This window comes from Canis lupus, chromosome 17, assembly GCF_003254725.2.
Source record: "Canis lupus dingo isolate Sandy chromosome 17, ASM325472v2, whole genome shotgun sequence".
NCBI lineage: Eukaryota > Metazoa > Chordata > Mammalia > Carnivora > Canidae > Canis > Canis lupus.
The window spans coordinates 34,928,022-34,953,535 of record NC_064259.1 but is presented as its reverse complement, the minus strand read 5'-3'; the positions used below and the strand labels follow the sequence as shown (position 1 = coordinate 34,953,535).

The window sequence follows — 25,514 nt, the reverse complement described above, 5'->3', positions numbered from 1 at the left end:
ATGGCCCTTCTTTTCTTACGGGGGCAGACTTGTACACCTTTGGATAGATCCCCAGGAAGGGTATGAATCGTTTGTGAGTTCATTTGCCTTTTATTGTTTGTATTTAACTAATGACTGTCAACACTGTCAGTAAATGGCCATTTTGATCTGGATAGAGTCTGTAGGATAAGTGAAATTTGGTCTGAGACCCTAGCTTTAAGCAAAAATTTTTATTATATAAAATGGAAAATGCCCCTTTCCTGGGAATTGCCATAAGACAAAATTAGATAAATGTTTCTCTGTTTTTATCTAAAATTGTGAAACAATGGAAACAATGCAGGCACTTGGTAATAGGGATCTAGGTAAATGAATCATTATATATCCATAATGGACTACAGTATAGTATGGGCCTTAACCATGAATGATATTTATAGAGTTAGAAAGATACTAATGATATATTATTAAATAATAAAAGCAGGATATGAAATGATTGGAACCTGAGTACATTTTTTTTTTTTTTTGAACCTGAGTACATTTACAACGTATATCTGTATGCATAGAAAAAGTCTGGATCCTAGAGACCCGGGATTGAATCCCATGTCGGGCTCCCGGTGCATGGAGCCTGCTTCTCCCTCTACCTATGTCTGCCTCTCTCTCTCTCTCTCTCTCTCTCTCTCTGTGTGACTATCATAAATAAATAAAAAATTAAAAAAAAAAGATTAAAAAAAAAAAGAAAAAGTCTGGAAAACTACAAAGAAGGAGACATTTTTAAAGACACAGTGATGAACACCAAATTTAGTATAATGGTTACCTCATGGGGGGAAAAGGGAGGGCATTGGGGAGGGGCTTCAATTTACTGTTAATGTTTATTTTTTAAGTCAGATGGTGGTTTGTAGATATTTGAGTCTTTATGCCTTTTGTATGTCTTAAACATTTAATAATGCATTTAAAAACTAAATATAGAAAATTTATGTATGTTATTATATAAATTTATTTATATATGACATTTATAAATGACACTACTTTAGGGATGCCTGGGTAGCTCAGTGGTTGAGCATCTGCCTTTGGCTCAGGGTGTGAGGCCAGGGTCCTGGGATCAAGTACCACATTGGGCTCCCCCTAAGAAGCCTTCTCCCTCTGCCTATGTCTCCGCCCCTTTCTCTGTGTCTCTCATGAATAAATAAATAAATATTTTTTAAAAATAAAAATAAATATCACTGCTTTAAATCATTAAAAGCCAAAGGTATTATAATTTATCTTTTTAAAGATTTATAAAAAATTATTAGTGTTTTCAGTTTTAAATGTTTAATATTAACTGCATCTAAATTAAATAATATTTCTTAAACTGTTCCAGTTTGATTTATAGTTGCATCAAATTCAGTATAATTGCACAGAAGTATAATTAAGGGATACAAATCTATTATTATTTTTAAAAACCACAAAAGAAAATGGGGTAGCTTCTTCACCTTCGTCCCTTGAGATGCAGAACCTTCTCCATATTTCACTTCTCTAAGCTAAGAATTTTCCTTCAACTCACAAGAATACTAGTTCCATTTGAGTAGGTTCCTAGATCAGAGAAGAATTCATGAACTACTTCAATAGATCTAATTTGGATTTTCTAGAAAGTCAGTATTGACTTCCCTTCAGAGAATGAGAATTAGCATCTTATGTTAGAAATGAGCATATGTTTTTTGGATACTTCCATTTTCCTCCCTAGAGAGAAAGGGGATTTTATTACACCCTAGGAGGGTTGTGAATTTCTATCCCAAACAGCCATTTCTCATTTTGTCCTTTGGGAGCAGGACTTCTAGTTCCTAAACCTGATGTGATTTTCCAGTTGAAGAGAGGTGAAGAGCCATGGAATTTTGATTTTCAGGAAGATGAAGAAAGAGAAGTCCCAGCAAACACTTTTCTAGGTATGTGTGAACTGGGCAGATGGGATTTTGCTGGACAGTTCACTTAGAGACCACACCTTGGGATGGTCATAGGCCTGTGGAGATGGTCACTGCCCTACTGGGCCTTGGTTTGGAGAACTTATGCCCAGATAGCCACGTGGCTTTCTTGTCGCCTTTTTCAGGTTTTTGCTTAAATATGCTGTCTTCTCAGTCAGGCCTGCCCTGACAACCCTGTCTGTAAATTGAACTCTCTCCACCTCTTTCCTCCTCCCCAGCCCTGTGCTACCTAGCTCTCTTCTCAGGACTGTCTTCCTAACATACTATATTTTTACTTCTTTATTTTGTTTAGTGTTTGTCCATACCTACCCTGATTAAAATGTAAACTCCATCAGAGGTTTTATGTTGTTTACTACTGGATCCCCAATGTTTAGAACAGTACCTGGTACATAGCACATCCTCAGGTATTTGTCAGATGAATGAATGTTTAGAACAGTACCTGGTACATAGCACATCCTCAGGTATTTGTCAGATGAATGAACAGGTAGCAAGATCCTACCTGTTGGAGGTTTTCGTTGGGGGAAGTAAGACAGAGGGTTGAGAACAGTACCTGGTACATAGCACATCCTCAGGTATTTGTCAGATGAATGAACAAGTAGCAAGATCCTACCTGTTGGAGGTTTTCGTTGGGGGAAGTAAGACAGAGGGTTGAGAACCTTATTTGTATTTAACTCTGATAACACTTTTTAATCTTTCCTAGTTACCTTTTACCATATCTCTTTCCTCTTCCTTTAAAAACCATTGTAATTTACAGTTTACTTTCTCAGGTCCTGGCAGGTCTTCCTACTTAAACTCTCTGCTGTTTACACTCATTGACATGTAATAAACTGCCTAATCATTTCTTTGTGTATCTCCTGTTTTTCTGCATGTCTCCTTCCCTGAAATGCTCTTCTTTTGGCTGTTTGCATGGTTAACATATCTCTCAGAACTCAGCTTAAATGACACTTCTAGATGGCCATTCTTGAATTTTCCCTCTAAAGAAGACCCCACTGCAACTTCCATTCACTGGACTTACCACCATCTATTATATTTTGTTTGTCTACTCTTTGTCTTCTGTCATGTAGAATATAAGCATCATGGGGGCAGGGACCATGTCTCTCTTGTTCAGTAGAGTCCCAGAGACTTCTACTGTGCCTAGCACTTTGTAGGCACCTAATAAACATCTAATAATGAATAACGAAAACTTGTTTAGTGGCCTAAGTGTGCACCTTCCACTTCTCTTCTCTGTTACTCTGCCATTTTTCTGTGATGTTTTTCTTTCGAGGGGTTACCAATAAACCAGGCAGGATCTTATATTCATTCTATTCTTAACACAGATAATGTATTCTTTTTTACTCACATTAAGACCCAGTTATATCTGTAATTTCTATTTGTTTTAGACCAGAATGCTAGACTTGAGAGCCAGAACTCAACTCAAAGGCAGGATGTTTCTAAAAAAGCAAAGTCACAAAAGACATTAACGGAAAAACTCAGAAAAGGTGGTCCTCTGGGTCCTGTACTTGGCCCAGAAAATCTCAAGGGCACCAGGAAAGAACATCTTTCAGGGAAGACTTTGAAGAAATCCTCCCCCAAGGAGGAGGACACGCAAAGATCCACTCCTGCCAAGAAAACCAACAAGAAGGGGAAAAACTTTGAATGCACTGTATGTGGTAAGACCTTATATAACCACTTATCCCTCACTCGTCATCAAAGGACACACACTGGCGAGAAGCCCTATAACTGTCAAGAATGTGGGAAAGCCTTCAGCTATAGGAGTAGCCTTAAGAAACACCTGATGTCTCACACTGGGAAGAGTCCCTTTGAGTGCAATGAATGTGAGAAAACTTTCTATGACCGGCTGACCCTTACTGAACACCAGCGAACTCATACCGGAGAGAAGCCCTTTAAATGTCACGAATGTGGCAAGGCTTTCTTTGTCCGCTCATCTTTTACTCGCCATCAGAGAATTCATACTGGAGAAAGTCCTTACAAGTGTACAGAATGTGGGAAATCCTTTACCCAGAAAAGCATCCTCGCTCGTCACAAGCTCACTCACACTGGAGAGCGGCCTTATGAATGCAAGGGGTGTGGCAAAGCCCTGTTTGACCGCTCCTCCCTCATTCGCCACCGGAGAGCCCACACAGGAGAGACTCCTTTTGAATGTAATGAGTGTGGGAAGGTTTTCTTTGATCGCTCATCCCTTAATCAGCATCAGAAAATTCATAATGGAGACAAGCCCTATAAATGCAATGAATGTGGGAAAGCCTTCCTTCAGAAGAGACCACTTACACAGCATCAGAGAGTACACACTGGGGAGAAGCCCTATGAATGCAGTGTGTGTGGGAAGGTGTTCAGTTGCAAGTCCTCTATCATCCAACATCAGCGACGTTATGCCAGGCAGGCTTCAGAGTATCATAGAGGTGCTTCAGGCCAGCAAGGGACTCCCATAGAGACGTAAGATGCTTTTGCTCAAGATAATGAAGATTTTTGTTTGAGTACCTTCTAACTACTGCTTATTCTCATGCCTCCATTTGGTATTAGAGTCTCAATAAATAGTCTCAATGGACCATGCCATAGACTTCCCTGGGATGCCTCATACTTAATATAATACTCCGAGGATCCCCAGATTGGTCAGAAGCTCTCCAATCAATATGTTTTGTAAGTGTTTGAAGGGGACCCTAAGATAAGCATCATATATTTGTATTTATTTATTTACTTATTTATTTACTTATAATTTTTTTTTTATTTCTAGATTGCACAATAGGAACAGGAACTATTTCATATCTGTCCACTGTTGTGTCCCCCGTGTGGTACCTGCCACTTATTACATATTTTCTCAATGAATGAATACCTGTCTAGTCATAAGAACTTGAGTCCCCAATCAAAAGCACTTTCTAGAGCTAGAAACTTGAATAAGAAAATTAACATGAAGTTAATATGTATGTAGGACTCTAAATACCTTCACTATAATTGTGCTATTAGCTCTTAATCCACTCTTGGACGTTTCTAGAGCCCTAGTTTGGGTATGCTCTGTTCTTCACTCAGGATCCTTAGTTTCCCTGAGCTTTGTCTCTTCTGCCCTCTAACCTGAACTTTGACCTCTAGTAGACTAACCTATTACCCTTGTTTCTAGGTTAGTGGTTGCGTTTTTGTGTTATATTTGTTGAATCTCATTAATAACTAAAATTCCTTATCCTGGCTCTGCCATTCCATCTATACCGTGAACACAACACCTTCCCTTTCTCATATGTTTTCACATAAAACTGTTGAAGGGAAAAATATTCACACTGAAAGTTGAAAGTCCAAATGCAAGCCAGCTGTAGCCACGACAGCTGGGTAGGGTTCCAGGCTGAAGAAGTCAGCCACAGTGAACCAGGAGATGGGGCTATATCTATCTCAAAGAATAGCTCAAAGCCAAAGTTAATACCATAGCTCATCCAGGGGTAGTCATCCTTCGGTGCAAAAGCAGCAGACATGAGGATGCAACTGAGAGCCAGGCCACCACATCCTATTAGACATGATATCCTCCTTGCCAGAGCATCAGTATCTGTGAAACCAAAATGCATACTGTCCTATCTACAACTACACAGAGGAGATATAGATTGGCTTCCTCACACCTACCTCTTGAGAATTCCTTCAGTAATAAAGCAGTAATTCCACAAAGCAGCCTATAGAACATGAGTACCTAGATGAGAAGGAAGAAAGGTTCCTCACTTCTAGGTGTTTTTTTTTTTTTAAAGCACAGTTATTTTCATTTCTTGTACCATATTGGTATTACAATGGATGAAGGTAGAGAATTAGCGTGGCATACTCTTCTTTTATCTTGTTAATGGACAGGAATCTGGAACCTTGGGCAGGAAAAATGGAGTTAGAGTACAGACCTGTAGCAGAGACCACAAAAAAAATCAGTCCCTGTGATGATCAAAGATCTGACCCCTTGTATGATGCCCAGCCTATCAAACATGCCATAGGTATCGTGTAAAGATGTAGCTTCTTTTCCATCACACATGCATATAAAGCCTGTGCCACGTCTGCAAAAGAGGCAATTGACTAAATATCCCAGGATCAGTAGTTCAACTTATTAAGCCAATTTAAAGACCCTCATGATTAAGTAACTTGCAAAAGCCAGTGTTGAGACTAAGCATTGACTAATGCTTACTGTGGCAGAAGCTATTAGTTGCCTAACTTGTAGTCATACTTCTTTTCTTTCTTAGTAAGAAATCCAAGTCTCTTCTGAGTAACAGTGCTCAACTATATTGCTCAGCCTCTCTTATAGTGAGGTATGGCTAGTCAGGCTAATGAAATACCAATATATCAAATGTCAAGCCAATAGTATGTTGATATATCAAATAGTAGGCAAATGATATGTTGGTACAATTGGAATTTGTTCAATAGGACTTTTGGAAAGTTGCCTTAAAAGGGAGGGCCAGGGCAGACCTGGTGGCTCAGCAGTTTAGCGCCGCCTTCAGTCCAGGGCGCGATCCTGGAGACCCGGGATCAAGTCCCACATCAGGCTTCCTGCATGGAGCCTGCTTCTCCCTCTCTCTGCCTGTGTCTCTGCCTCTTTCACTTTCTCTCTCTCTCTGTGTCTCTCATGAATAAATAAAAAATCTTAAAAAAAAGGGGGGGGCCAGTTAAGAAACCTCCTTTTGCCTTTGCCCTTCCCTTTTCTACCTGGAATGTGGATTTAGTGGCTGGAATTCCAGCAGCCATTTTGTGACTTTGAGGATTTTTTTTTCTTTTTTTTTTTTGGTGGTGACTTTGAGGATCTAAGCCATGCCTGAAGAATAGGAAAGGAGAAAAATAGAAGATCTCTGATTCCTTGATGATCTTATGGAGATTCCACACCAGCTCTGGACTGCCTATTTCTGATCTTGCATGAGAGAATAAACCCTTATATATTTAATCACTGTATTCACAGCCAAATGAAATTCCTATTAGAGTTGATGGACAAAGAGAAGCAGAAGGAATTTATCTGATCAAGTTCCTCCTGTTTCCCTCAATCTTTCAGGTTGCTTCATCCAGCCATTTAGGGAGGTCAAATCCCACAGTCCATTGTGTGACACTTCAGCAAGCCTGGAAGTGGTGCAAGGAACCAGAAACTTGAGCTGTGCAGTTGTTTGGCCTGTGGCAAGCAAGGGGGAGAGACTGCCACTCCCAGGCAGTTAACTGCCCAGCTTTGATTGAAGATGGTGCAGTCAAATGTGAATGGGTTCATAGGTTCAGGCAGCTGAGGTGGAACAAAGCACTAAGGGTATGTGCAGAGGCCCAAAGGTAAAACATGACTTGACTAGGCATATACTCATGCCCAATTTATTGCCTTTGCTGTTTATTTCACTCCAAGTTTGATTGCCTGTCTCAAGTATGCCTTCCTTTCTCCCTATTTGAGACCTGTAGCACCTCTCTCTTCTGTTGAATCTCATGTCCTTGAGACCTCCATGTGTTTGCCATCCAAATCCTACCTTCACATTTTCAGTTTTGCTTTCTTCCATGATGACTAACGGATTCCTTGTTTATCTCTCCACCTATCAACTTCAACCTCAAAGAAGATGGCCTTTCAAGGCACTGTAGCTTCTTTAGGAATGCAAAGACGCTTTCCTTTTTTTTTTTTAAGATTTTATTTATTTATTTATTTAAATTTTTATTTATTTATGATAGTCACACAGAGAGAGAGAGAGAGAGAGAGAGGCAGAGACACAGGCAGAGGGAGAAGCAGGCTCCATGCACCAGGAGCCTGACATGGGATTCGATCCCGGGTCTCCAGGATCGCGCCCTGGGCCAAAGGCAGGCTCCAAACCGCTGCGCCACCCAGGGATCCCGAGATTTTATTTATTTATTCATGAGAGACACACAGAGAGAGGGGGCAGAGACACAGGCAGAGGGAGAAGCAGGTTCCATGCAGGGAGCCTGATGTGGGACTTGATCCTGGGACTCCTGGATCACGTCCTGGGCAGAAGGCAGGTGCTATACTGCTGAGCCACCCAGGCGTCCCTAAAGATGCTTTCTTGGTGGGATGTTGTGGCAAACACGAAGACCGACTAGAAGGAAACAGAAACCCTCACTAAATTTAGGAAAACCCTTAATAGACAATGGGGACTCATTGGGGACCAGTGGATTTTTATCTTAAAGGGCTCCAAATCCACTCTACTGTGGAACACCAATTTATGTGCTGGTTGTGTTCAGGGCTACATTATTTCTAAAGTAGAGCCTCTGTAAATAAACGTAGGGTTATGAAGGAAGTCCAGGTTTTCCAAAAGCACACAAATGAAAACCGAGAAAAGCAATTAGAGCAATATTAGTTTTAGGCATTTACATCTTCTCTACAAGTATAGAGAAGAGTATACTCAATTATTGATCATCTAAGTAGCAGTAAATACTCTAGGATACTCCTCCCATAGAGCTTAATCTGTGGTGTACATGTTGGAGACACTCAATAAGCAAAATTAATGATATGTTAGAGATAAGTGCTATGGAAAAAAAATAAGTGGTCAGCAAAGGCTTCACAAAGAAAGGCTTCGAGGAAGTCCAAGAGCAAGCCATGTGGATACCTGGAGGGTATCTACCCAGGATGTCTATCTAGCCAGGGGAACAAGCACAGAGGCTCCATATTGGAAGCATGCTTCTTTCCATTGAAAAATGACAGGCCAGTGTGGCTGCAGTAGAATAAATGAAGGGAAAGTGGTAGAAGATGAGATCAGAGAGTTTGTGTGTGTGTGGATAGTGCGGATAGGACGTAGAGGGCAAGAGTAGGAGTGAGACCCATTAGCAGGCATTTGCAGTGATCCGGAAAGAGAGGTTGGGTGCTTAGACCAGGAAGGCAGCAGTAGAGGTGGTGAGACGTGGTCAGATTTTGCATATATTTTGAAAGTACAGCCAGCAGGATTTGTAGAGGAACTAGATGTGAGTTGCAAGATAAAGAGAATGATGACTCCAAGGTGTTTGAGCAACCAGAAGGATGATCTGCCATTTACTGAAGTAGGGAAAACTGCAGGATAAAGAATTATGGCATTGGGGAAGGAAGGGCATCAAAATTTCAGTTTTAAACATCCCATATAGGAGATACTTATTAAACATCCAAGTAAAGAGGCTGGGGAGAGAGCTCAAGTTCAGAGAAGAAGCCCATGTTAGAGATACAAATTGGGAGTTGATCACATTTGGATGCTATTTAGAACATCTAGACTGAACAATATTATTAAGAAGTGTTCACAGAAAAAAAAGAGTGGCCCAAGCATTGAAGCACAGGACATTCCAACATTTAGTTGATTCCCAATTGAGCAGCTTCAGCATCCCTTGGGAACTTGTGAGAGATGGAAATTCTCAGGTCCTACCGCAGAATCCTGAATAAGGGTGGAATTCAACACTGTGTTTTAAGAAGCCTTCCAGGTGATTCTGATCATTGGTAGTTTGAGAATCGCTAGGTTAGAAGCTGGGGAGAAGAGAGTAGAGACTGGGAATGACCAGGAGGAAAAACAGTTTTTCCAGGAGGAGGGAGTAGTCAGTTTTATTAACTGCTGGTGATAGGTAAAGTGAGAGCAAGACAGAACTGACCATTGGTTTGATAACAAAAGAAGGAGGATTTCTGTGATGGGGTTGGTTAACAAAAGGAAGGTATTCCCACGTGTTCAGACAAGTCAACTAGTGGTGCCTTTGTTTTAAATTTATTTGAGAGACAGAGCATGAGCAGAGGGAGGAGGCAGACTCCCTTCTGAGTGGGGTGCTTGATGTGGGGCTGGATCCCAGGAACTTGAAATCATGACCCGAGCCAAAGGCAGACTCTTAACCCACTGAGCCACCAGCCACACCTGGTGGTGCCTTTCATATGCAAGTTTTTCAAATAAACTGCCCACTCCGTGGCTCTTGCTAATGGAGGGGAGGAGGTGGGGGGGGGGAGGCTCCTCCCACCTGTCCTTTGAGCTGGTATGGCTGTGTTCTCTATTACATGCCCTCTCTCCTCTCAGCCCTAGCTAATCGGACCAAAAGCAGCCAACCTTATAAACCAGTTAGGAAATAAGTGTAACTATCTGTATAGCAGAAACCCAGTGTAATAGTAGCTTATATAAAATAGAAGTTTACATCTCTCACATTAAAGCTCAAGCTCTGTTCCACCAAATTGTCAGGGGCTCAGTTCCTTCTACGATTTTGGTTTGTCATTCCTTGGTTGTTAACCTTAGCCATGTAGTTCATGAAAAGTTGTGTTCTGGCCAGCATGGAGGAGCCTTCCTTGTCCCTTTTAAGAATCACTTTACTCTCATTTCTCTGGCCAGAAGTAGGGCTCATAAGAAATGTAAGCTTTACTCTAGGAAGGTTTAGGGCTACCTAAAAGTTGAAAATGCTATTAGAGAAAGGACAAATGGACATTGTGGCTTATACCCAAACAGGGGCAGTTAGGCTAATTTGACTTTCTTTCTTGGGAATTTGAACTAGAGACAAAACTGGCTACTTTATTGAGGGAAGATACTTGAGAACGTGCACCATCCTGAAGATACGCCCAATCCCAGCTGGCAGCTCCTCGAACTTCTCTGGAGCCTTGGGAGACTTTCATGTTCCAGTCGCCTTGAGGTCAGCGGTACCAGTTATTAACTAATAACTTCTTGGGGACCTGTGTCTGGGTTGAGGTGATGTCCAGGACTGAGATTGCACTTTTCATTATTCTGAGATGCAGCCTGGAAAGCTACTATAGCCTCTGTCCCCGCCACAATGGAAGGCGCAGAAGGGAAGCGATGGGGGCGGGGTGAGCATCCTTTGGGATGCAGGCGCCTCCCCTCCGAGGGAGCACGGCAGGTAAGGAGGGCATCCTGGGTAGGTGGGGGGTGCCGCCCAGCCCCCGGCCCGTCAGCCTCAGGGCAGTGAATGTCCCAGGCGAGTCGGAGTTTAGCGCGGCCGCGTACATCTTCTGGGCCGGGCCCCGAGTCGGCATCGAGGAAGGGGCGGCCTTTCGAGCAACCAGCAAGGGGTGTTCTGAGGGGCTCAACGCTCTTGAAGACCCAGTAACCGCGCGGCGCCGCGGGATCGTCAGCCCCCCGTGGGGAGGGCCACCTGGCCCGCGTCCCGCGGAGTCCTCTGGGAAGCGGCGTCCGGTGACGTGAGCCGCGCCCCGCGGAGGGTTCTGGGAGCTGTAGTTCAGCCTCGAGTTCGGGCCGGCGCAACTTGGCCCGGCTGACTCCTAGGTACCTTTGTCGCCGGGCCGGCGCTTGCTGCGCGTCGTGCGGGAGGTCGAGCCCGGTGTCGAGGAGGGCCGGGCGCGGGTCCTTCCAAGTCTGAGCGGCCGGAAGAAGGGCGGCGGGAGGACCCCCGGGTGGCGCCAGGCTGCTCTGCGAGGGTCGCGCGCGCGTTCCCGGGCCTCCCGCGTGCAGCCGAGCGGTGGACCCCCGGGGTTCCGCGCGCGTTCGCTGCACCCTTCTCGCGCTGCAGTCGTCACCCGCGCGGGCCGGGGGAGGGAGTCGCCATGGAGCCTGGGGGCAGAGGTGAGAATTTCGGAGGGATGCGGCCGCAGAACCTGCTGGAGAGAAAAAAAGGGGAAAGGCTGCCCTCTGGCTGGGGCAGGCTCTGGAAGGAGAAGCATCACGTCTCTGGGAGACGACAGCCCTTTCTAACTGGTTGGTCTCAGGTTGGGATTTTGAGGTACAGCCCTGCTGGTCTTTAGGATGATGTATGCCTCCCTTGCCCCCCAAAATCACCAAATCCAGCAATTAGGCTTTTGATAATGACTTCGTTTTGTCTGCACAGGAACCCCGTCAGGTGGTGGAAGGAGATTGCTATACCCATTTGGTAGGTGGGGAAAGTGAGGATTCCAGAAGTCACAATTTGTTTAGAATTCTGGAGTTTTTTCCCTATAAGACCCATCGCTTTTCTAAGAATGGAGTATTGTATATGAAAAGCCGGTGTTCAAAAAGAATTTAACTAGTCTTCTTTCATCCTGTGAGCGTGGAATAGAACAAGAATGAATCATTACGTGAGGCACAGATGGACACACGGAAAGACTTTGAATATTACTTTGACTCTCACTCAGATGAGAGATAGAAATATGTATTTATGTGCCCAGATTTTCATAGCAGAGTCCTACTAGAGTTTAAGGGCAGAGGAGGATAGGAGGAATGGGAGGCAACGATCATACTTGTCTTGATTCAGGGATGTTGTGGGATTGTCCCCTGATTTCCTGTGTTGACTTTTCTTAGGTGACAAGTAGCTGCGTATGGCAGTTTCTGCAAGTTTACTGCAAGGCAAGAGTAATCATCATGGCTCCTGTCTCCACTTGTAGGGTTACTTTCTGAGGACTCAGACCTTCTCTATGCTGGAAACCCAAAAGAAAATGGCATGACCACTGTGCTGCTGACCCCCACACCCCAGGTAAGTTTAATTTCTTCTTTTTTTCCTTTTTGTTCTCAGAACAGAAATCCGGTTTCTTCCATTGTTATGGAGTTGCTCAGCTCTGATTCCTAGACCACTGATAAAATGATGAGTGATGAACTGACAGTAAATGCTCCTTACAGAAATTTCCCTCCAATGTTACTTTGCAATTCACTTAGTGCTCAATTCACTCTTACTAGCTCTTCAGTGCTGTCATTGGTCTCATAGTCAGATGCAACATAATAAAAGCCAGTTTCCCTGCCTCACAGAATTTACTGAAGAAATAAGATAGAGATAAGGAGAATAGTTAATCAGCAAGAAGATATATATATATAAAGATGCATAAATAACTGGTGCAGACAAGTCATAAAAGGCCTTGGAGGGCAGCCCCGGTGGCTCAGTGGTTTAGCGCCGCCTTCAGTCCAGGACATAATCCTGGAGACCCGGGATCAAGTCCCACGTCAGGCTCCCTGCATGGAGTCTGCTCCTCCCTCCCTCTGTCTGTGTCTCTAACCCCCCCCTCCCCCCGCCGTGTCTCTCATGAATAAATAAATAAAATCTTAAAAGAAAGAAAGAAAGAAAGAAAGAAAAGGCCTTGGAAAAAGGTTTTCTATCCTCTAGAGTATTTGGGGAAAAAAATACTGGGATAAAAGCTGTACTTTGGAAAGTAAGAGAGAGTAGATAATTAGAGAATAGAATACAGGATTGTTCTAAGAGAGAGAAACTTCGTTTTTGGCAAAAAGCAAGTTGGAGGTCTTCCAGGGGTATGTGTGTCACCGTAGGGCGAGCTGGAATGTGGTAAGGGAACCTTAGGTGTGTTGTAGCCAGAGTGCAGAAAAACCTACACAAGGTCGTATTCCAAAGGTAAATAAAGCCCCAGGAAAGTCTGTAGAGGCCCAGCAAGATGAAAAATTCCTCTCTCTGATTGAAGGGAAATTAGTCAAGATGCTTCTTTAGGATCTGTCCTTAGATACTAGGGGAATGGCAGACTCTGTAGTAAAGGCACTGGGACTATTTGACACCTTCAGACCTGCCTCACAGTGCATAGGTCTGAAACGCTGGGGGTTCTGATTGGAAGTTGTAGATCTCTTTCAGAGGAAAGGGGAGAGAAAGTCAGTAGCCTCCACTGGACAGTTTCTGGTTGGTCTTTCTGTGTCTTCCAGGCCTAGCACATGCACACTGAGCAGCAGCTCCATAAACAAGTTTGATTGCTGAGGTTTTCTCAGGGAACTAAAGTCTGAAAGGAACTGCCAGTCTGTTACTAAAAGCATTATTTGTAAAGAGAGGAGACTGTACATACTGCATTGCTGTGTTGATTACTCCTGAGGCATATGGTCTTAAGGGACCATGAACTTAAATAAAAAGGGTAGTGATTTCATACTTCAAGTATTAAAATGAAGTGTTAACGTATGTGGAATTTAAGATACAAAACAGGAGCATAGGGGAAGGGAGGGAAAAATAAAACAAAACAAAATTAGAGAGGGAGACAAACTGTAAGAGACTCTTAATCCTAGGAAACAGACTGAGGGTTGCTGGAGGAGAGGAGGTTGGGGTAACGGGGTGATGGACATTAAGGAGGGCATGTGATATAATGAGTACTGGGTATTGTATAAGACTGATGACTCCCTAAACTCTACCTCTGAACTAATAGTATATTATATGTTAACTAATTGAATTTAAATTAATAAAAGATTCAACATAAAAAAATAAAGATTTAATTATTTTGAGCAGGGAATTTTCCAAGTAGGTAGTTCTCTTAACTTTATTTTATTATGTGAATTGTTTTACCATTTGGAGGGCTATATCATAAACACTAGAATGCTGACTACAAATAGAATGACCCAGGATATTCATATGTATGTTCAGGGAGCTATGGCAAAAGTGGAGGCTCAAAGAGAAACTAGACTCTTTATTTGCTAGCATCTTGGGGACTGGTCTGTTTTAATGTATCACAATTAATGTTGTACAAGACTTTTTTTGTATAGAATTAGAAAAATTGTTAGACATCTGTCTTATCAGCAGTAAATAGATTCAGCTACAGATTCAGAGGAGCATTACCCACTCTGCTCCCTTGCCCTGCATTTTAGTAGATAATCTGAACTTTGTACCTGTCACATAGACCCAGGTTAGGCTTGTACCCCTGCAATAACTGATAGCCTTCTCTTCCCTTCCCCACATCTATTCTCCTGCACACTTTTACAGAACACCCTGTTTAAACTTATTCCTACTAATTCTTTTTCTCATGTTCATTCATCTGTTTGAGAAATACTTAACAGTGTTCCTGCTCTGTGCCAGATAACTAGGGTTGCTTCAGTGAGCAGAATTAGACCTAGCCTCTGCTCTCATGATGCTTACCATCTAGTAGGAGAGACAGGCATTAATCACAAAGTCCCTTCAGTGTATGCACAACCCAAGAGAAATGGAACATGGTGCTATAACTCAGAGAGCCAGGAAAGGCTTTCCTGAGGAGGTAACAACACCTGAGCTGAGATCTGAAGTGTGAGTCAGATTAAAATAGCTGAAAGGATGGGGCAAGGGGAGAGCATTCAGGAACAGAAAGCAGCATGTATAAAGGGGTAAAAGGGAATGTGGCACACACTTCAAGCAGCAGAAAGGCAGCCACCCATTGGAGCGCAGGGAATGTGGAAGGAAGAGTGTATGGTATAGGGTAGAGAGGAGAGGGAACAGGGGGTGAAGAGAGGGGTGGGTGTCAGGCTGATCAGGGCCATTATGAGAAATAGCAAGAACACTCTGGGAACTTTTATAATTTGGGCTTGAGATACTGTTTTATAAATAAATCTACATTTGGTGACATGTACAGCAAACATCTTAATTTTTCATTTATATGGAACTGCTTTTATTCTCAAAGGAATACTAGAGAGAAAAATATTTCCTATTTCTTGAACTCCTTTTATTTTAAAACCATACCACAAAGAAAATAGTTCATAATTATATTTTCTCCCTTCCCCGTGTCTAAAAGGTAAGTATTTTTGTAGTTCTATAATTTAATTTACTGATACATAAACTAGTAACTTGGTACCTTCATGTTTTATAGTGGAGGTTCCTTCCTACTTGCAGGTTACATGCAGTTCTCATGCATGGAGGCAAGAAGCGAGTCTGGCTACAGATATGCCAGAGAATCTTACTGTTGGAAGGGGGACGGTAGAGGTCATTTTGTCTAATGTCCTCCTGTCCTTCCTGTCTTCCTTCTCTTATGCTCTCAGTTTGAGTCCTTCTCAGAGGCTCCTGGAAGATCCCTTGGTGAGCACTGGTGTGTTTGGTTTTTCAGGAGTCATTGGTGATCAGGGATATGGCTGAGGCTCTCACCCAGTGGGGGCAGCTGAACCCTCCTCAGGGAGATGTGCCTAAGAAGCATAGGAATCTGGTCTTGCTGGGTAAGGATGGCTTCCTCCCTCCCTTTGAACTTACCCAGTGTGATACTTTTGCTTTCTCAGTTCCTGGGAGCTCTGAGAATCAAAGATTCTTAATCACTTTGTAAGTCCTGAGACAGGCAATGTCTACTTTTGTTTCTGGATAAATACCTAACTCTCCCAGAGTTAGAGACGGACACCTTTTGAGTGTATTTTTCTAGGCGGCAACATCCTTCTTCTCTACTCCCTAAGGATGTTGAGACAAAGTTCTAGTGAAGACACCTCTTGAGAAATGGGTGCTTATTGTTTAAATAGAGAGAGGTAATAAACAAGTGACTTAGTTATTCTGCTCAAATAGACCCCATATCTATCTTCCTACCTGCTTCTGAGCACTTCTGAGGGAGAAATCTAGAATCGACCTCTCTCTTTCTTTCTCTTATACTGTCTTCCCTAATGACCAAGGAAATAACCCTGAATAAGCTCTTTACCAAACTAATTTTTCTTTTCCCATGAACAGGGCTTCCAATTTCCAAGCCTGATGTAATCTCTAAGTTGGAGTGTGGGGAGGAACTACAGAGAGAAGTCTCAAAAGCAACTCATTCAGGTGAGTGATGATGTAAAACCCAGATGGTCAGTGGGCATCAAATGGGTCAAAACATCTTTGAAGTGCTTGTGGAGGAGCCTTTCCAGATTTCACTAGACCTATGGAAAATTTAAAGTGAAGTCCCTTTCTCCCGTGTCACACTCCAGCTCTGTGGATGATTATCTGTTATAAATTCATACTTTAAAAAAAATTTTTTAGAAAGTAAATACTTTCTACCCTTTAAAACCAGTTCTTTTTTCCAAATAAGGTAAAATGAAGTCAACATTTCAGTATTTGTTAATAATATGCTTGGGTGTTAGTCTCTAAAACCAGGCTTTTTCATGTATGTTATTTTATCTCTGTAGGATAATGTGACTTTTTGTCTCAGACCAATGACTAAAAATTGGTCTCTGAGTTTCCCCTGCCTTCCTCTTTATCTTTTTTTTTTTTTTTTTTTAATTTTTATTTCTTTATGATAGTCACAGAGAGAGAGAGAGAGAGAGGGGCAGAGGGAGAAGCAGGCTCCATGCACTGGGAGCCCGACGTGGGATTCGATCCCGGGTCTCCAGGATCGCGCCCTGGGCCAAAGGCAGGCGCCAAACCGCTGCGCCACTCAGGGATCCCGCCTTCCTCTTTATCTAAGCAGAGGTAGCATAGAATAGTGGTTGAATGCAGACTTTGGAACCAGTCTGTGTTCAAAGCCAATCTCAATTACATCCTAGCTCTGTGAGCTTTAACCAGTGAATGTTCCTCTCTGTGACTTAAATTCCCCAACTGTAAAATGGGGATAATGATAGCACTTAACTCATAGGGTTGCTGTGAAGATCAAATTAAATAATCCAAGAGAAATGCCTAGAATGGTATCTGGCCAAATGCTAAGCAAGTGATAACTATTGATTAGGTCCTGGTAACTTCTTTTGAAAGATATTATAAATTTGACCTGATCATTTCTATCAAACTGGTTAGACTATCTGCTAATTATACTTTCCTTAGTCTTAACGTTGTCTAACTGAGGCAGCATACCACTGCTAGATTCCCCACTCTGCCAGTCTGTAGTCCTCTACCTGGTTTCAAGGCTTTTGTTACTACCTGCCTAACCACTTCACTTTCTTTATTCTCCAGCTTGAACCCTTAACACCAGATAGGTAGTCTCTTACTTTCCTTCATTAACTGTGTGTTCTCCATGAATTTTGGGGAATTTAATTCCTCCATTCCCCTTAGCTGAAAGTCTTTTGCCTTTAACTTCTTTCTACCCATTTCCCCTTTAAAATCTGAGGCACTGCCCTGATTATGATAGGTAGTTGAGAACGTTATATTGTACTGATTTATTTCATGTAGAGTCATGGTTAGAATGGATTTTTTTATTAAGCTTTTATATATTTGAGAGAGAAAAAGCATGAGTGAGGGTGAAGGGTAGAGGGAGAGGGACAAGCAGACTCCTTGCTAAGCAGGGAACCCAATGTGGGGCTCCATCCCAGGACCCTGGGATCATGACATGAGCTGAAGACAGACACTTAACTGACTGAGCTACCCAGGTGCTCCTGGAATGGGTATTAAAGAATGTTTAAGTTTGGAAATATTTAAACATTTTTTAGCATTTTTAGCTTTCCTCCCAAAATTCTTACTAGGAAACCTAGGATTTAGGACAGCTATCCTGACAGGTTGGGAACCAATCTGAGCATATAGGGACTTGACCTTCTTCTCCCTATATGCTGCTCTTTTGTTTTAAAGCTTCGTTCTGTTTAACTCTTTAAAGTTTGTTAGGTATGGGGGAATCAGAGGTGATCAGTTGCTTCCTTTTTTTATATTTTATTTTTTATCCTTTTTAAAGATTTATTTATTTGAGAGAGAGAGAGAGAGAGAGAGCGCGCAGAAGTTCAAGGGGCAGAGGAGAGGGAGAGAGAATCCCAAGCAGACTCATGCTCAGACCAATGTACTCAATCAGAGTACAGAGCCTGAGAGCCTGGAGCTCAGTCTCAACAACCCTGAGACCATGACCTGAGCCAAAAGCAAGAGTCAGATGCTTAACTGACTGAGCTACCCAGATTACTCACTCACAAAGCTTCTTAATCACTAAGCTTTATGATGATGTGAATTTTCTGATCTCTACTCAGAATACTAGCTTAGAGAATACGTGTCTCGAGATGCCTGGGTGGCTCAGTGGTTGAGCATCTGCCTTCAGCACAGGTCATGATTCCAGAGTCCTGGGATTGAATCTCTCATCAGGCGCCTTGCATGAAGCCTGCTTCTCCTGTCTCTGCCTCTCTCTGTGTTTCTCATGAATAAATTAAAAAAAAAAAAAAAAGAATCTGTGTCTCATCTTGAGACAATGGAACCAACAGAGATTTTCATTTAAGAATGATGATTTTGAAGGTGAGTCTGTTAGCAGTGATTGGGAAATCCTGAGATAGGGAAAGACTGATGGCAAGGAGCTCAACTAACAGTGGTCATTCTCAAGACCTGAAGTGCAGAAGCTCCAGTGAGGGGGCAAGAGTGGGCCATCCCTGAAAGACTACCTTTTTCTGTCTCTGCAGGTTTTTAAATCTCATCTGCCATTTTCCCGTATGACCTCTGCTTAGTCTTATTCTCTGTTATTCTTCCTCATCTCCTACCCTCCTGCATAGAAGAGTGAGTGCCTGCTCACTCTTTCCCTTTTGTGCAGTTGCACTTCTTTGCCAACTCATCTTTCTTTTCTCAAGTTCTCTCAAGATTAAAGCTGTTTTTGAGAGCTTTCAAGTTCCTGTGTTCCTTATAAGCATTTTTCATTTGTTTGGTTTTCATTATTTTCTTACCACAGCAATTATTTTTCTTTCCCATGTAGGACATGATACATGTGTACTTTTGTTTCTTTCAGACTGGGAGACAAGACCGGAAAGCCAAGAGCTAACTCCAGAGCAGGATATTTCTGAAGAAGAATCAGCCCCTGCGGTGTTAATAGAAAGATTTCCAAAGGAAAGTTCCAGTGAATGTGAGGATTCTTTAGAGAGTCAGCAGGAAAACCATGAAAAGCATTTAATACAGGAGGTTATCACTCAGAAGAAATCTTCTAGGGAGAGAAGTTACCAGTGTGATGAATTTGGGAGAAGTTTTAGTCAGAGGTCATTACTTACTCAGCAGCAAGGAGAGAGACTACATAACTGCGATTTGTTTAAAAAGAACTTAAAACAAAATTCAGATCTAATGAAGCACGAGAAAATTTGTGCAGAGAAGAAACCTTGGAAATGTAATGAGTGTGAGAAAGCCTTTAGTTACTACTCTGCTTTTGTCTTGCATCAGAGAATTCACACAGGAGAAAAGCCCTACGAATGTAACGAATGTGGTAAAGCTTTTAGCCAGAGCATACATCTTACTCTACACCAGAGAATTCATACCGGAGAGAAACCCTACGAATGTCATGAATGTGGAAAAGCCTTCAGTCACCGCTCTGCCCTTATTCGGCATCATATCATCCATACTGGAGAGAAGCCCTATGAATGCAATGAATGTGGGAAGGCCTTTAATCAGAGCTCATACCTCACTCAACATCAGCGAATTCATACTGGAGAGAAACCTTATGAGTGTAATGAATGTGGGAAGGCCTTTAGCCAAAGCACATTCCTTACCCAGCATCAGGTCATTCACACTGGAGAGAAACCCTATAAGTGTAATGAATGTGGGAAAGCCTTTAGTGATCGATCAGGCCTTATTCAGCATCAGAGAACTCATACTGGGGAGAGGCCTTATGAGTGTAATGAGTGTGGGAAAGCCTTTGGCTACTGTTCAGCCCTGACTCAACACCAGAGAACTCACACTGGGGAGAAACCCTATAAATGCAATGATTGTGCCAAAGCCTTCAGTGACCGCTCAGCCCTTATTCGTCATCAGAGAACACACACTGGAGAGAAACCATACAAGTGTAAGGACTGTGGAAAAGCTTTCAGCCAGAGCTCATCTCTTACAAAGCATCAGAAAACTCACACTGGAGAAAAGCCCTATAAGTGTAAGGAATGTGGAAAAGCTTTCAGCCAGAGTTCATCCCTTTCTCAACATCAGAAAACTCATGCTGGAGGGAAAACCAAAGAATACGGAAAAGCCTTTAGTGAGCATTCAGCATTTGGCCAGCAAAAGAGAATTCATACTGGATAAAGGCTATGTAAATATGGTACATTCAGAACATATTTATTTAATAATCACTAAGCGTGTGAGGGCTACAAAAGAATTTCAGAATGTGTTACAAAAAAAGATATTAGTTGAGAAGTCATTGCTGATACAGGACATAGCTTACTTAGAATGTGAAGGAGGGGTTTTACATTTTTTCAGTGCAGCAGAGGACTTTGAATTACCCTGGGGAAAGAGGAAGATTATTTCCAGCACCCTAAAGCATATGAAAGCTTCCAAATCCTTGTGAGAGAAATAGGGTGTGTGATGATGGAAAGAAGACATCTTGTCTGGGTTGGGTAGTCTCTTAATGCTAAGGAAATGAAGCTTGAAAGAAATGAGGGGTTCTTGAGGGAAATTGCAGAGGCAGAAATAAAAGATTGAGAATTCATGATGAGTTTGTCCAGGGTTGGGAGTAGAGGTGGAAGGGAAGGTGTCCTTAGTCTTAAGTCCAAGATGCTTAGGAGATAGGTGGAAAGGACCAAGAAAAAGAACTGGGAGAGTGAACTCAAGAGATGTTGATTGAGATAACTGCTCAAATGAGTGCTCCCAACTAGGGAAAATAGTAGACTTTTTAGTTGGTCAGGTACAAAGTCTCCACCCTGAAGCCAAGGAATGTTGACCTGGCAGTCCGCTTCTGCACTTTTTGTCTTGGAGACCTTGCTTACTGATTCCCAGCCTGCTAAGAATCCTGTTTAACTCCAGGGGTCAAGACTGACAGCCTACAAAGAGAACGCATAGAAGAGACCTTTGATGTTCTCAGTCTCATTTTAAGCTAGGTTACCTGAAAATGTGCTTATTTATAAAGATTTTACCTCAATCGTATATAGTTTGTACTTAGATTTATTCATAACCACAGTAAAATTAAGTTGTAGACCTGAGTTGACACCATACATTGGATTGTGAAAGATGTGAAAAGACTTTGAAATACTTACCTTTCACCATCTTTCTCTTGGGTAGAGGCACACGACAGCCTTGTATATATATATATTTTTTTTTTCATTGAGACTTTGAAGGTTGTTGCACACATTTTGCAGATCATGTTTTTAGTTTTCACAAGTTTGACGATGTGTCTGGATATGGATTTCTTTGAGTTTATCCTGTTTTCTCAGCTTCTTCAATCTGTAGGTTTATGTGTTTTGCCATATTTGGGCAATTTTTAGCCATTATTTCTTTGAACATATTCTCCAGCCCTCACTCCTTTCCTTCCAGGACTTTGATGACACACATGTTAGATCTTTGAATGTAGTTCCTGAGGCTCGCTGCTTCTATTTTTTTCTAGTATATATTATTTTTTATCTCAATCTGCTCAGGCTATCATAACAAAATAATGTAGAATGGGTGGCTCAAACAAAAAATAATTTCTCCCAATTTTAGGGGCTTGGAAGTTTAAGATCAAGATGTCAGCTTTGGCCTCTGATGAGGGTGCCCTTCCTGGGTTGCAAAAGGCCACCGTCTTGCTATGTCCTCATGGCCTTTTTTTTTTTTTTTTTTTTTTTTTTTTTTTGGTGTTTGCATGTGGAAAGAGAGCTCTCTCTTCTCTTTCCTATAAAGCTGCCAGTCCTATCTGGTAGGACCCCACCCTCATGATCTCATTTAACCTTTATTACCTTTGTGAAGCCCTGTGTCCAAATACAATCACATTGAGAGTTAGCACTTCAACATATGGATTTGGGGGGCACACAGTTCAGCCCATAGCGTTCTGCCCCTGACTCTCCCAAATTCATGTTCATGCAAAACCCATTTGGTCCATCCCGACAACCCCTCAAATCTGAACTCATCCCAGCATTGAATCTGAAGTCTTACCTAAATATCACATAAATCACATATGAATGAGGCTTGAGGTAGAATTTATCCTGAGGCAAAATTCTTGTTCAGCTGTGAACCTGTGAAACCAGATAAGTTATATGCTTCCATAATATGACTGTGGGACAGGCATTTGATAGATACTCTCATTCCAAAAGGGAGAAAGAGGAAAGAAGGAGTGAGGGGTCTCAAGCAAGTCCAAAACCCAGCAAGACAAATTCCATTAAATCTTAAGTCTTGAGAATGATTCTGTTTGGCTTGATGCCCCACATTACAGACCCACTGGTACAGCAATCTCACCACCAAGGCTCTGTTGGGCAGCCCTGCCTCCAGAACTTTGGATGGAGGTCAACCAGCCTATTGAAACTGAGGTGATGTCCCCACCTTTTGAAACAGGAGGCAGCCTGATGATCCTGACATTGACATTGACTTTGTTGAAGCATAGAGCACATTTGTATCTGAGTAGCTTTATTGTACAGTCCTGTAGGATATAAGAAGTCTGACAGTCTTCCTCCATTTGTTTAGTTTTTCTGTCCCTTGAGTCCCCACTGGCATGTTTCTGCTGGTGTAATCCCCTTTTTATTCCTGGCTTCTGTGGAGATGGCTGAACTTAATCATACCCATGAGTCACATCCATGATCTCTTTTTCAGGTGGTGGTTAAGCCACACCTTTAGTGTTCTTTATAGAACAAGCTTTCTCATACTTTGCAATATAGGTGGACAGAATTTTCCAAATCTCCCAAGTTCTGGGGTATGTTTGTTTGTTTTTCTTAACAATTCCTTCTTCAATTTCTCTGTCACCTCTCTCATTTTGTTATAAGCAGTAAGGAGGGCCCAAGCTGCACCTTCATCACTTTGCTTGGAAATCTCCCATGTTAAATGTCCACAGTTTCTTTGCTCACAAGTTCTACCTTCCACAAAACACTAGAACACCATTCAGCCGAGTTCTTTGCCACTTTACAACAGGGTTGCCTTACTTCCAGTTTCCAAACACGTTCCTCATTTCTGTCTGAGAACTCATCAGAATGGTCTTTGACATCCATATTTATAGCGTGCACCTCAAAAGTCTGCCAGCCTCTACCCAAAAGGTGCTTCCACATTTTTAGGTATTTGTTAGAGCAACGCCCTTCTTCTAGGTACCAAAATCTGTTCATCTGCTTGAAGGCACCATAACAAAATACTATAGACTGGAGGACTGAAACAACAGAAGTTAATTGCTCACCATTCTAGAGGCTGGGAAGGCCAAGATCAAGGTGCCAGCTGTCTTGGTTTCTGGTAAGAGGATTCTCTTCCTGCTTGTAGATGGCCACGTTCTTGCTGTGTCCTCACAATCCGTCCTCAGTGCATGTGTGTGGAGAGAATTCTCTCTTCCTCTTCTTACAAGGCTACCAATCCTATCAGCTTAAGACCCAATACTTATGACCTCATTTAACCTTAGTTACCTTCTAAAATCCCTCTCACTAAATACAGTCACAATGGCTAGGGCTTCCTTTTCTTTTTAATATTTTATTTATTTATTCATGAGAGATAGAGAGGCAGAGACACAGGCAGAGGGAGAAGCAGGCTCCATGCAGGGAACCCAACGTGGGACTCGATCCCGGGTCTCCAGGATCAGGCCCTAGACTGAAGGTGGCGCTAAACAGCTGAACTACCGGGGCTGCCCCAAGATGGTAAGGGCTTCCAACATGAATTGGCAGTGGTTAGGGGATGGTTGACACACAATTCCATCCATAGTAATTTTCTCTCTGTCACTCAAAGTTGGGTATTTTATATTGTTCTGTCTTCAACTTCACTGACTCTTTCCTTTGCCCCTTCCATTCTGATGTTGACTCCCATCATTGGGTTTTATTTCAGTTATATTTTCAGTTGCATTTGGTTCTCTGTATTCTATATACTGGAACTATTTTTAAAATTTGTGTCAAGCATGTTTGTCATTGCTCATTGAGGCATTTTTATGATGGCTATTTTAAAATCTTTATCAGTTAATTCTAACATCTGTGTCATTTCAGTGTTGACCTCCATAGGTTTTCTCATTCAGGTTGAGATTTTCCTGGTTCGGTGTGTGATGGTGATTTTCAGTTGAAATCTGAGCATTTTGAGTATTAATGTTATGAGATTCTGTGTCCAATTAAAGCTTCTGTGTGGCAGGCCTCCTCTAATACTGTTCTGTGGAGAAAGGATTGAGGGGATACTGCTTATTGCTGTAAGTTGGTGTTGGAAGTGCAAGTTCATCATTGGCCTCAACCAACACCTGGATAAAGGTCCTCACTACTGCCAGGAAGGGGTAGGAGTTACAATTCCTCACCAGGTCTCTACTGACATCACACTATCAAGGAAGGAGAGAGATGTCCCTGGGTAGGATTGGAAGCCTACTCTCCATATGGTCTCCAATGATACTGCCAACGTGGGATGGGGAAAGAGTTGGTTTGGAAAATTCTGTCCCTGACTTGACCCTCTCTGATGCCACTGTGGTGTGGGGGTGGAGCACTGAGGAGCCTCATTATGGACTGGTGAGCGTAGAATGTAGGCTCCCCACTTGGTCTTTGACTGGAGTAGGTTGGGTATTGTCTAAAAATTTTCTGTCTTGCTAGGCCACTTCTTTCCTCATTCTTTGTCCAAAAAGAATAGACTTTCTTGGGCCTTTTTTGTTTTGTTTGGTCTGAGCCCATTGGCATTTCTCAGTTGCTAGCTTCTTCAGAATCCAGTCTGGGATAGATGAGGCAAAAGGAAACACAAGGAACTCTGTGCTGTGTTGTTCTTCAGGTCCTGAGGTCCCCAGCCAGTCTGTATTCTCTCCACCTTTCAGAATCTTATGTTGTTTTATACAGAATGTGCATGATTTTTAGCTGTACTTTGAGAAATAGGGAAAAGCACTGCTACATATTTCCCATGACATCCTTTCATTTGACACCAAAATAGCAGGTCAAGTTGTCAAAGTTTTGTGGTGTACATAGGTCATTTGCAACCAGTTAGGATTAAGTACCAAGGGTAGCCCTGGTGGCGCAGCAGTTTAGCGCCGCCTGCAGCCCAGGGCGTGATCCTGGAGACCCTGGATGGAGTCCCACGTCAGGCTCTCTGCATGGAGCCTGCTTCTCCCTCTGCCTGTGTCTCTGCCTCTCTCTCTCTGTCTCTATGAGTAAATAAATAAAATCTTAAAAAAAAAAAAAAAGTACCAAGAGGAATGCTCACATGTTCCTCAAATTTAAGTTGCCAAGTTGGTAGGTAGAAACTACCAGGCTGCAAGGTTCATCTAGCTTTCAAGGAACTATAGTGTTTAAGTTGAGGAAATGCCAGTATTTAATTGCAGATTACAAATTTCAGCAGGAAAGATAGATGTGATTAAGAATATAAACATATAAA

At 42.4% G+C, this 25,514-nt stretch overlaps 2 protein-coding genes across 9 annotated transcripts in view; both read left to right on the top strand.

Moving 5' to 3' along the window:
* The window catches only part of LOC118351144 (zinc finger protein 2-like), a 10,918-nt gene extending 5,810 nt beyond the window's left edge, over positions 1-5,108 (top strand). For 2 of the 4 annotated variants that reach the window (XM_049096168.1, XM_035700547.2), the window contains exons 5-6: positions 1,782-1,895; positions 3,311-5,108. In XM_049096168.1, coding sequence (XP_048952125.1) covers positions 1,782-1,895; positions 3,311-4,368 — 1,172 coding nt within the window. In that variant the 3' untranslated portion in view covers positions 4,369-5,108. The remainder of the gene's footprint in view (positions 1-1,781; positions 1,896-3,310) is intronic. The other 2 variants (XM_049096169.1, XM_049096167.1) reach the window with 1 other exon arrangement.
* LOC112664990 (zinc finger protein 501) overlaps positions 1-25,514 on the top strand; it is a 25,731-nt gene extending 217 nt beyond the window's left edge. Inside the window, exons 2-6 of one of the 5 annotated variants that reach the window (XM_035700543.2) lie at positions 10,335-11,374; positions 12,169-12,257; positions 15,547-15,652; positions 16,146-16,232; positions 19,066-25,514. In XM_035700543.2, the coding sequence (XP_035556436.2) occupies positions 11,356-11,374; positions 12,169-12,257; positions 15,547-15,652; positions 16,146-16,232; positions 19,066-20,336 (1,572 nt within the window). In that variant the 5' untranslated portion in view covers positions 10,335-11,355 and the 3' untranslated portion in view covers positions 20,337-25,514. Of the gene's footprint in view, positions 1-10,334; positions 11,375-11,394; positions 11,679-12,085; positions 12,258-15,546; positions 15,653-16,145; positions 16,233-19,065 lie in introns of those variants that run through there. The other 4 variants (XM_049096165.1, XM_035700545.2, XM_035700542.2 and 1 more) reach the window with 4 other exon arrangements.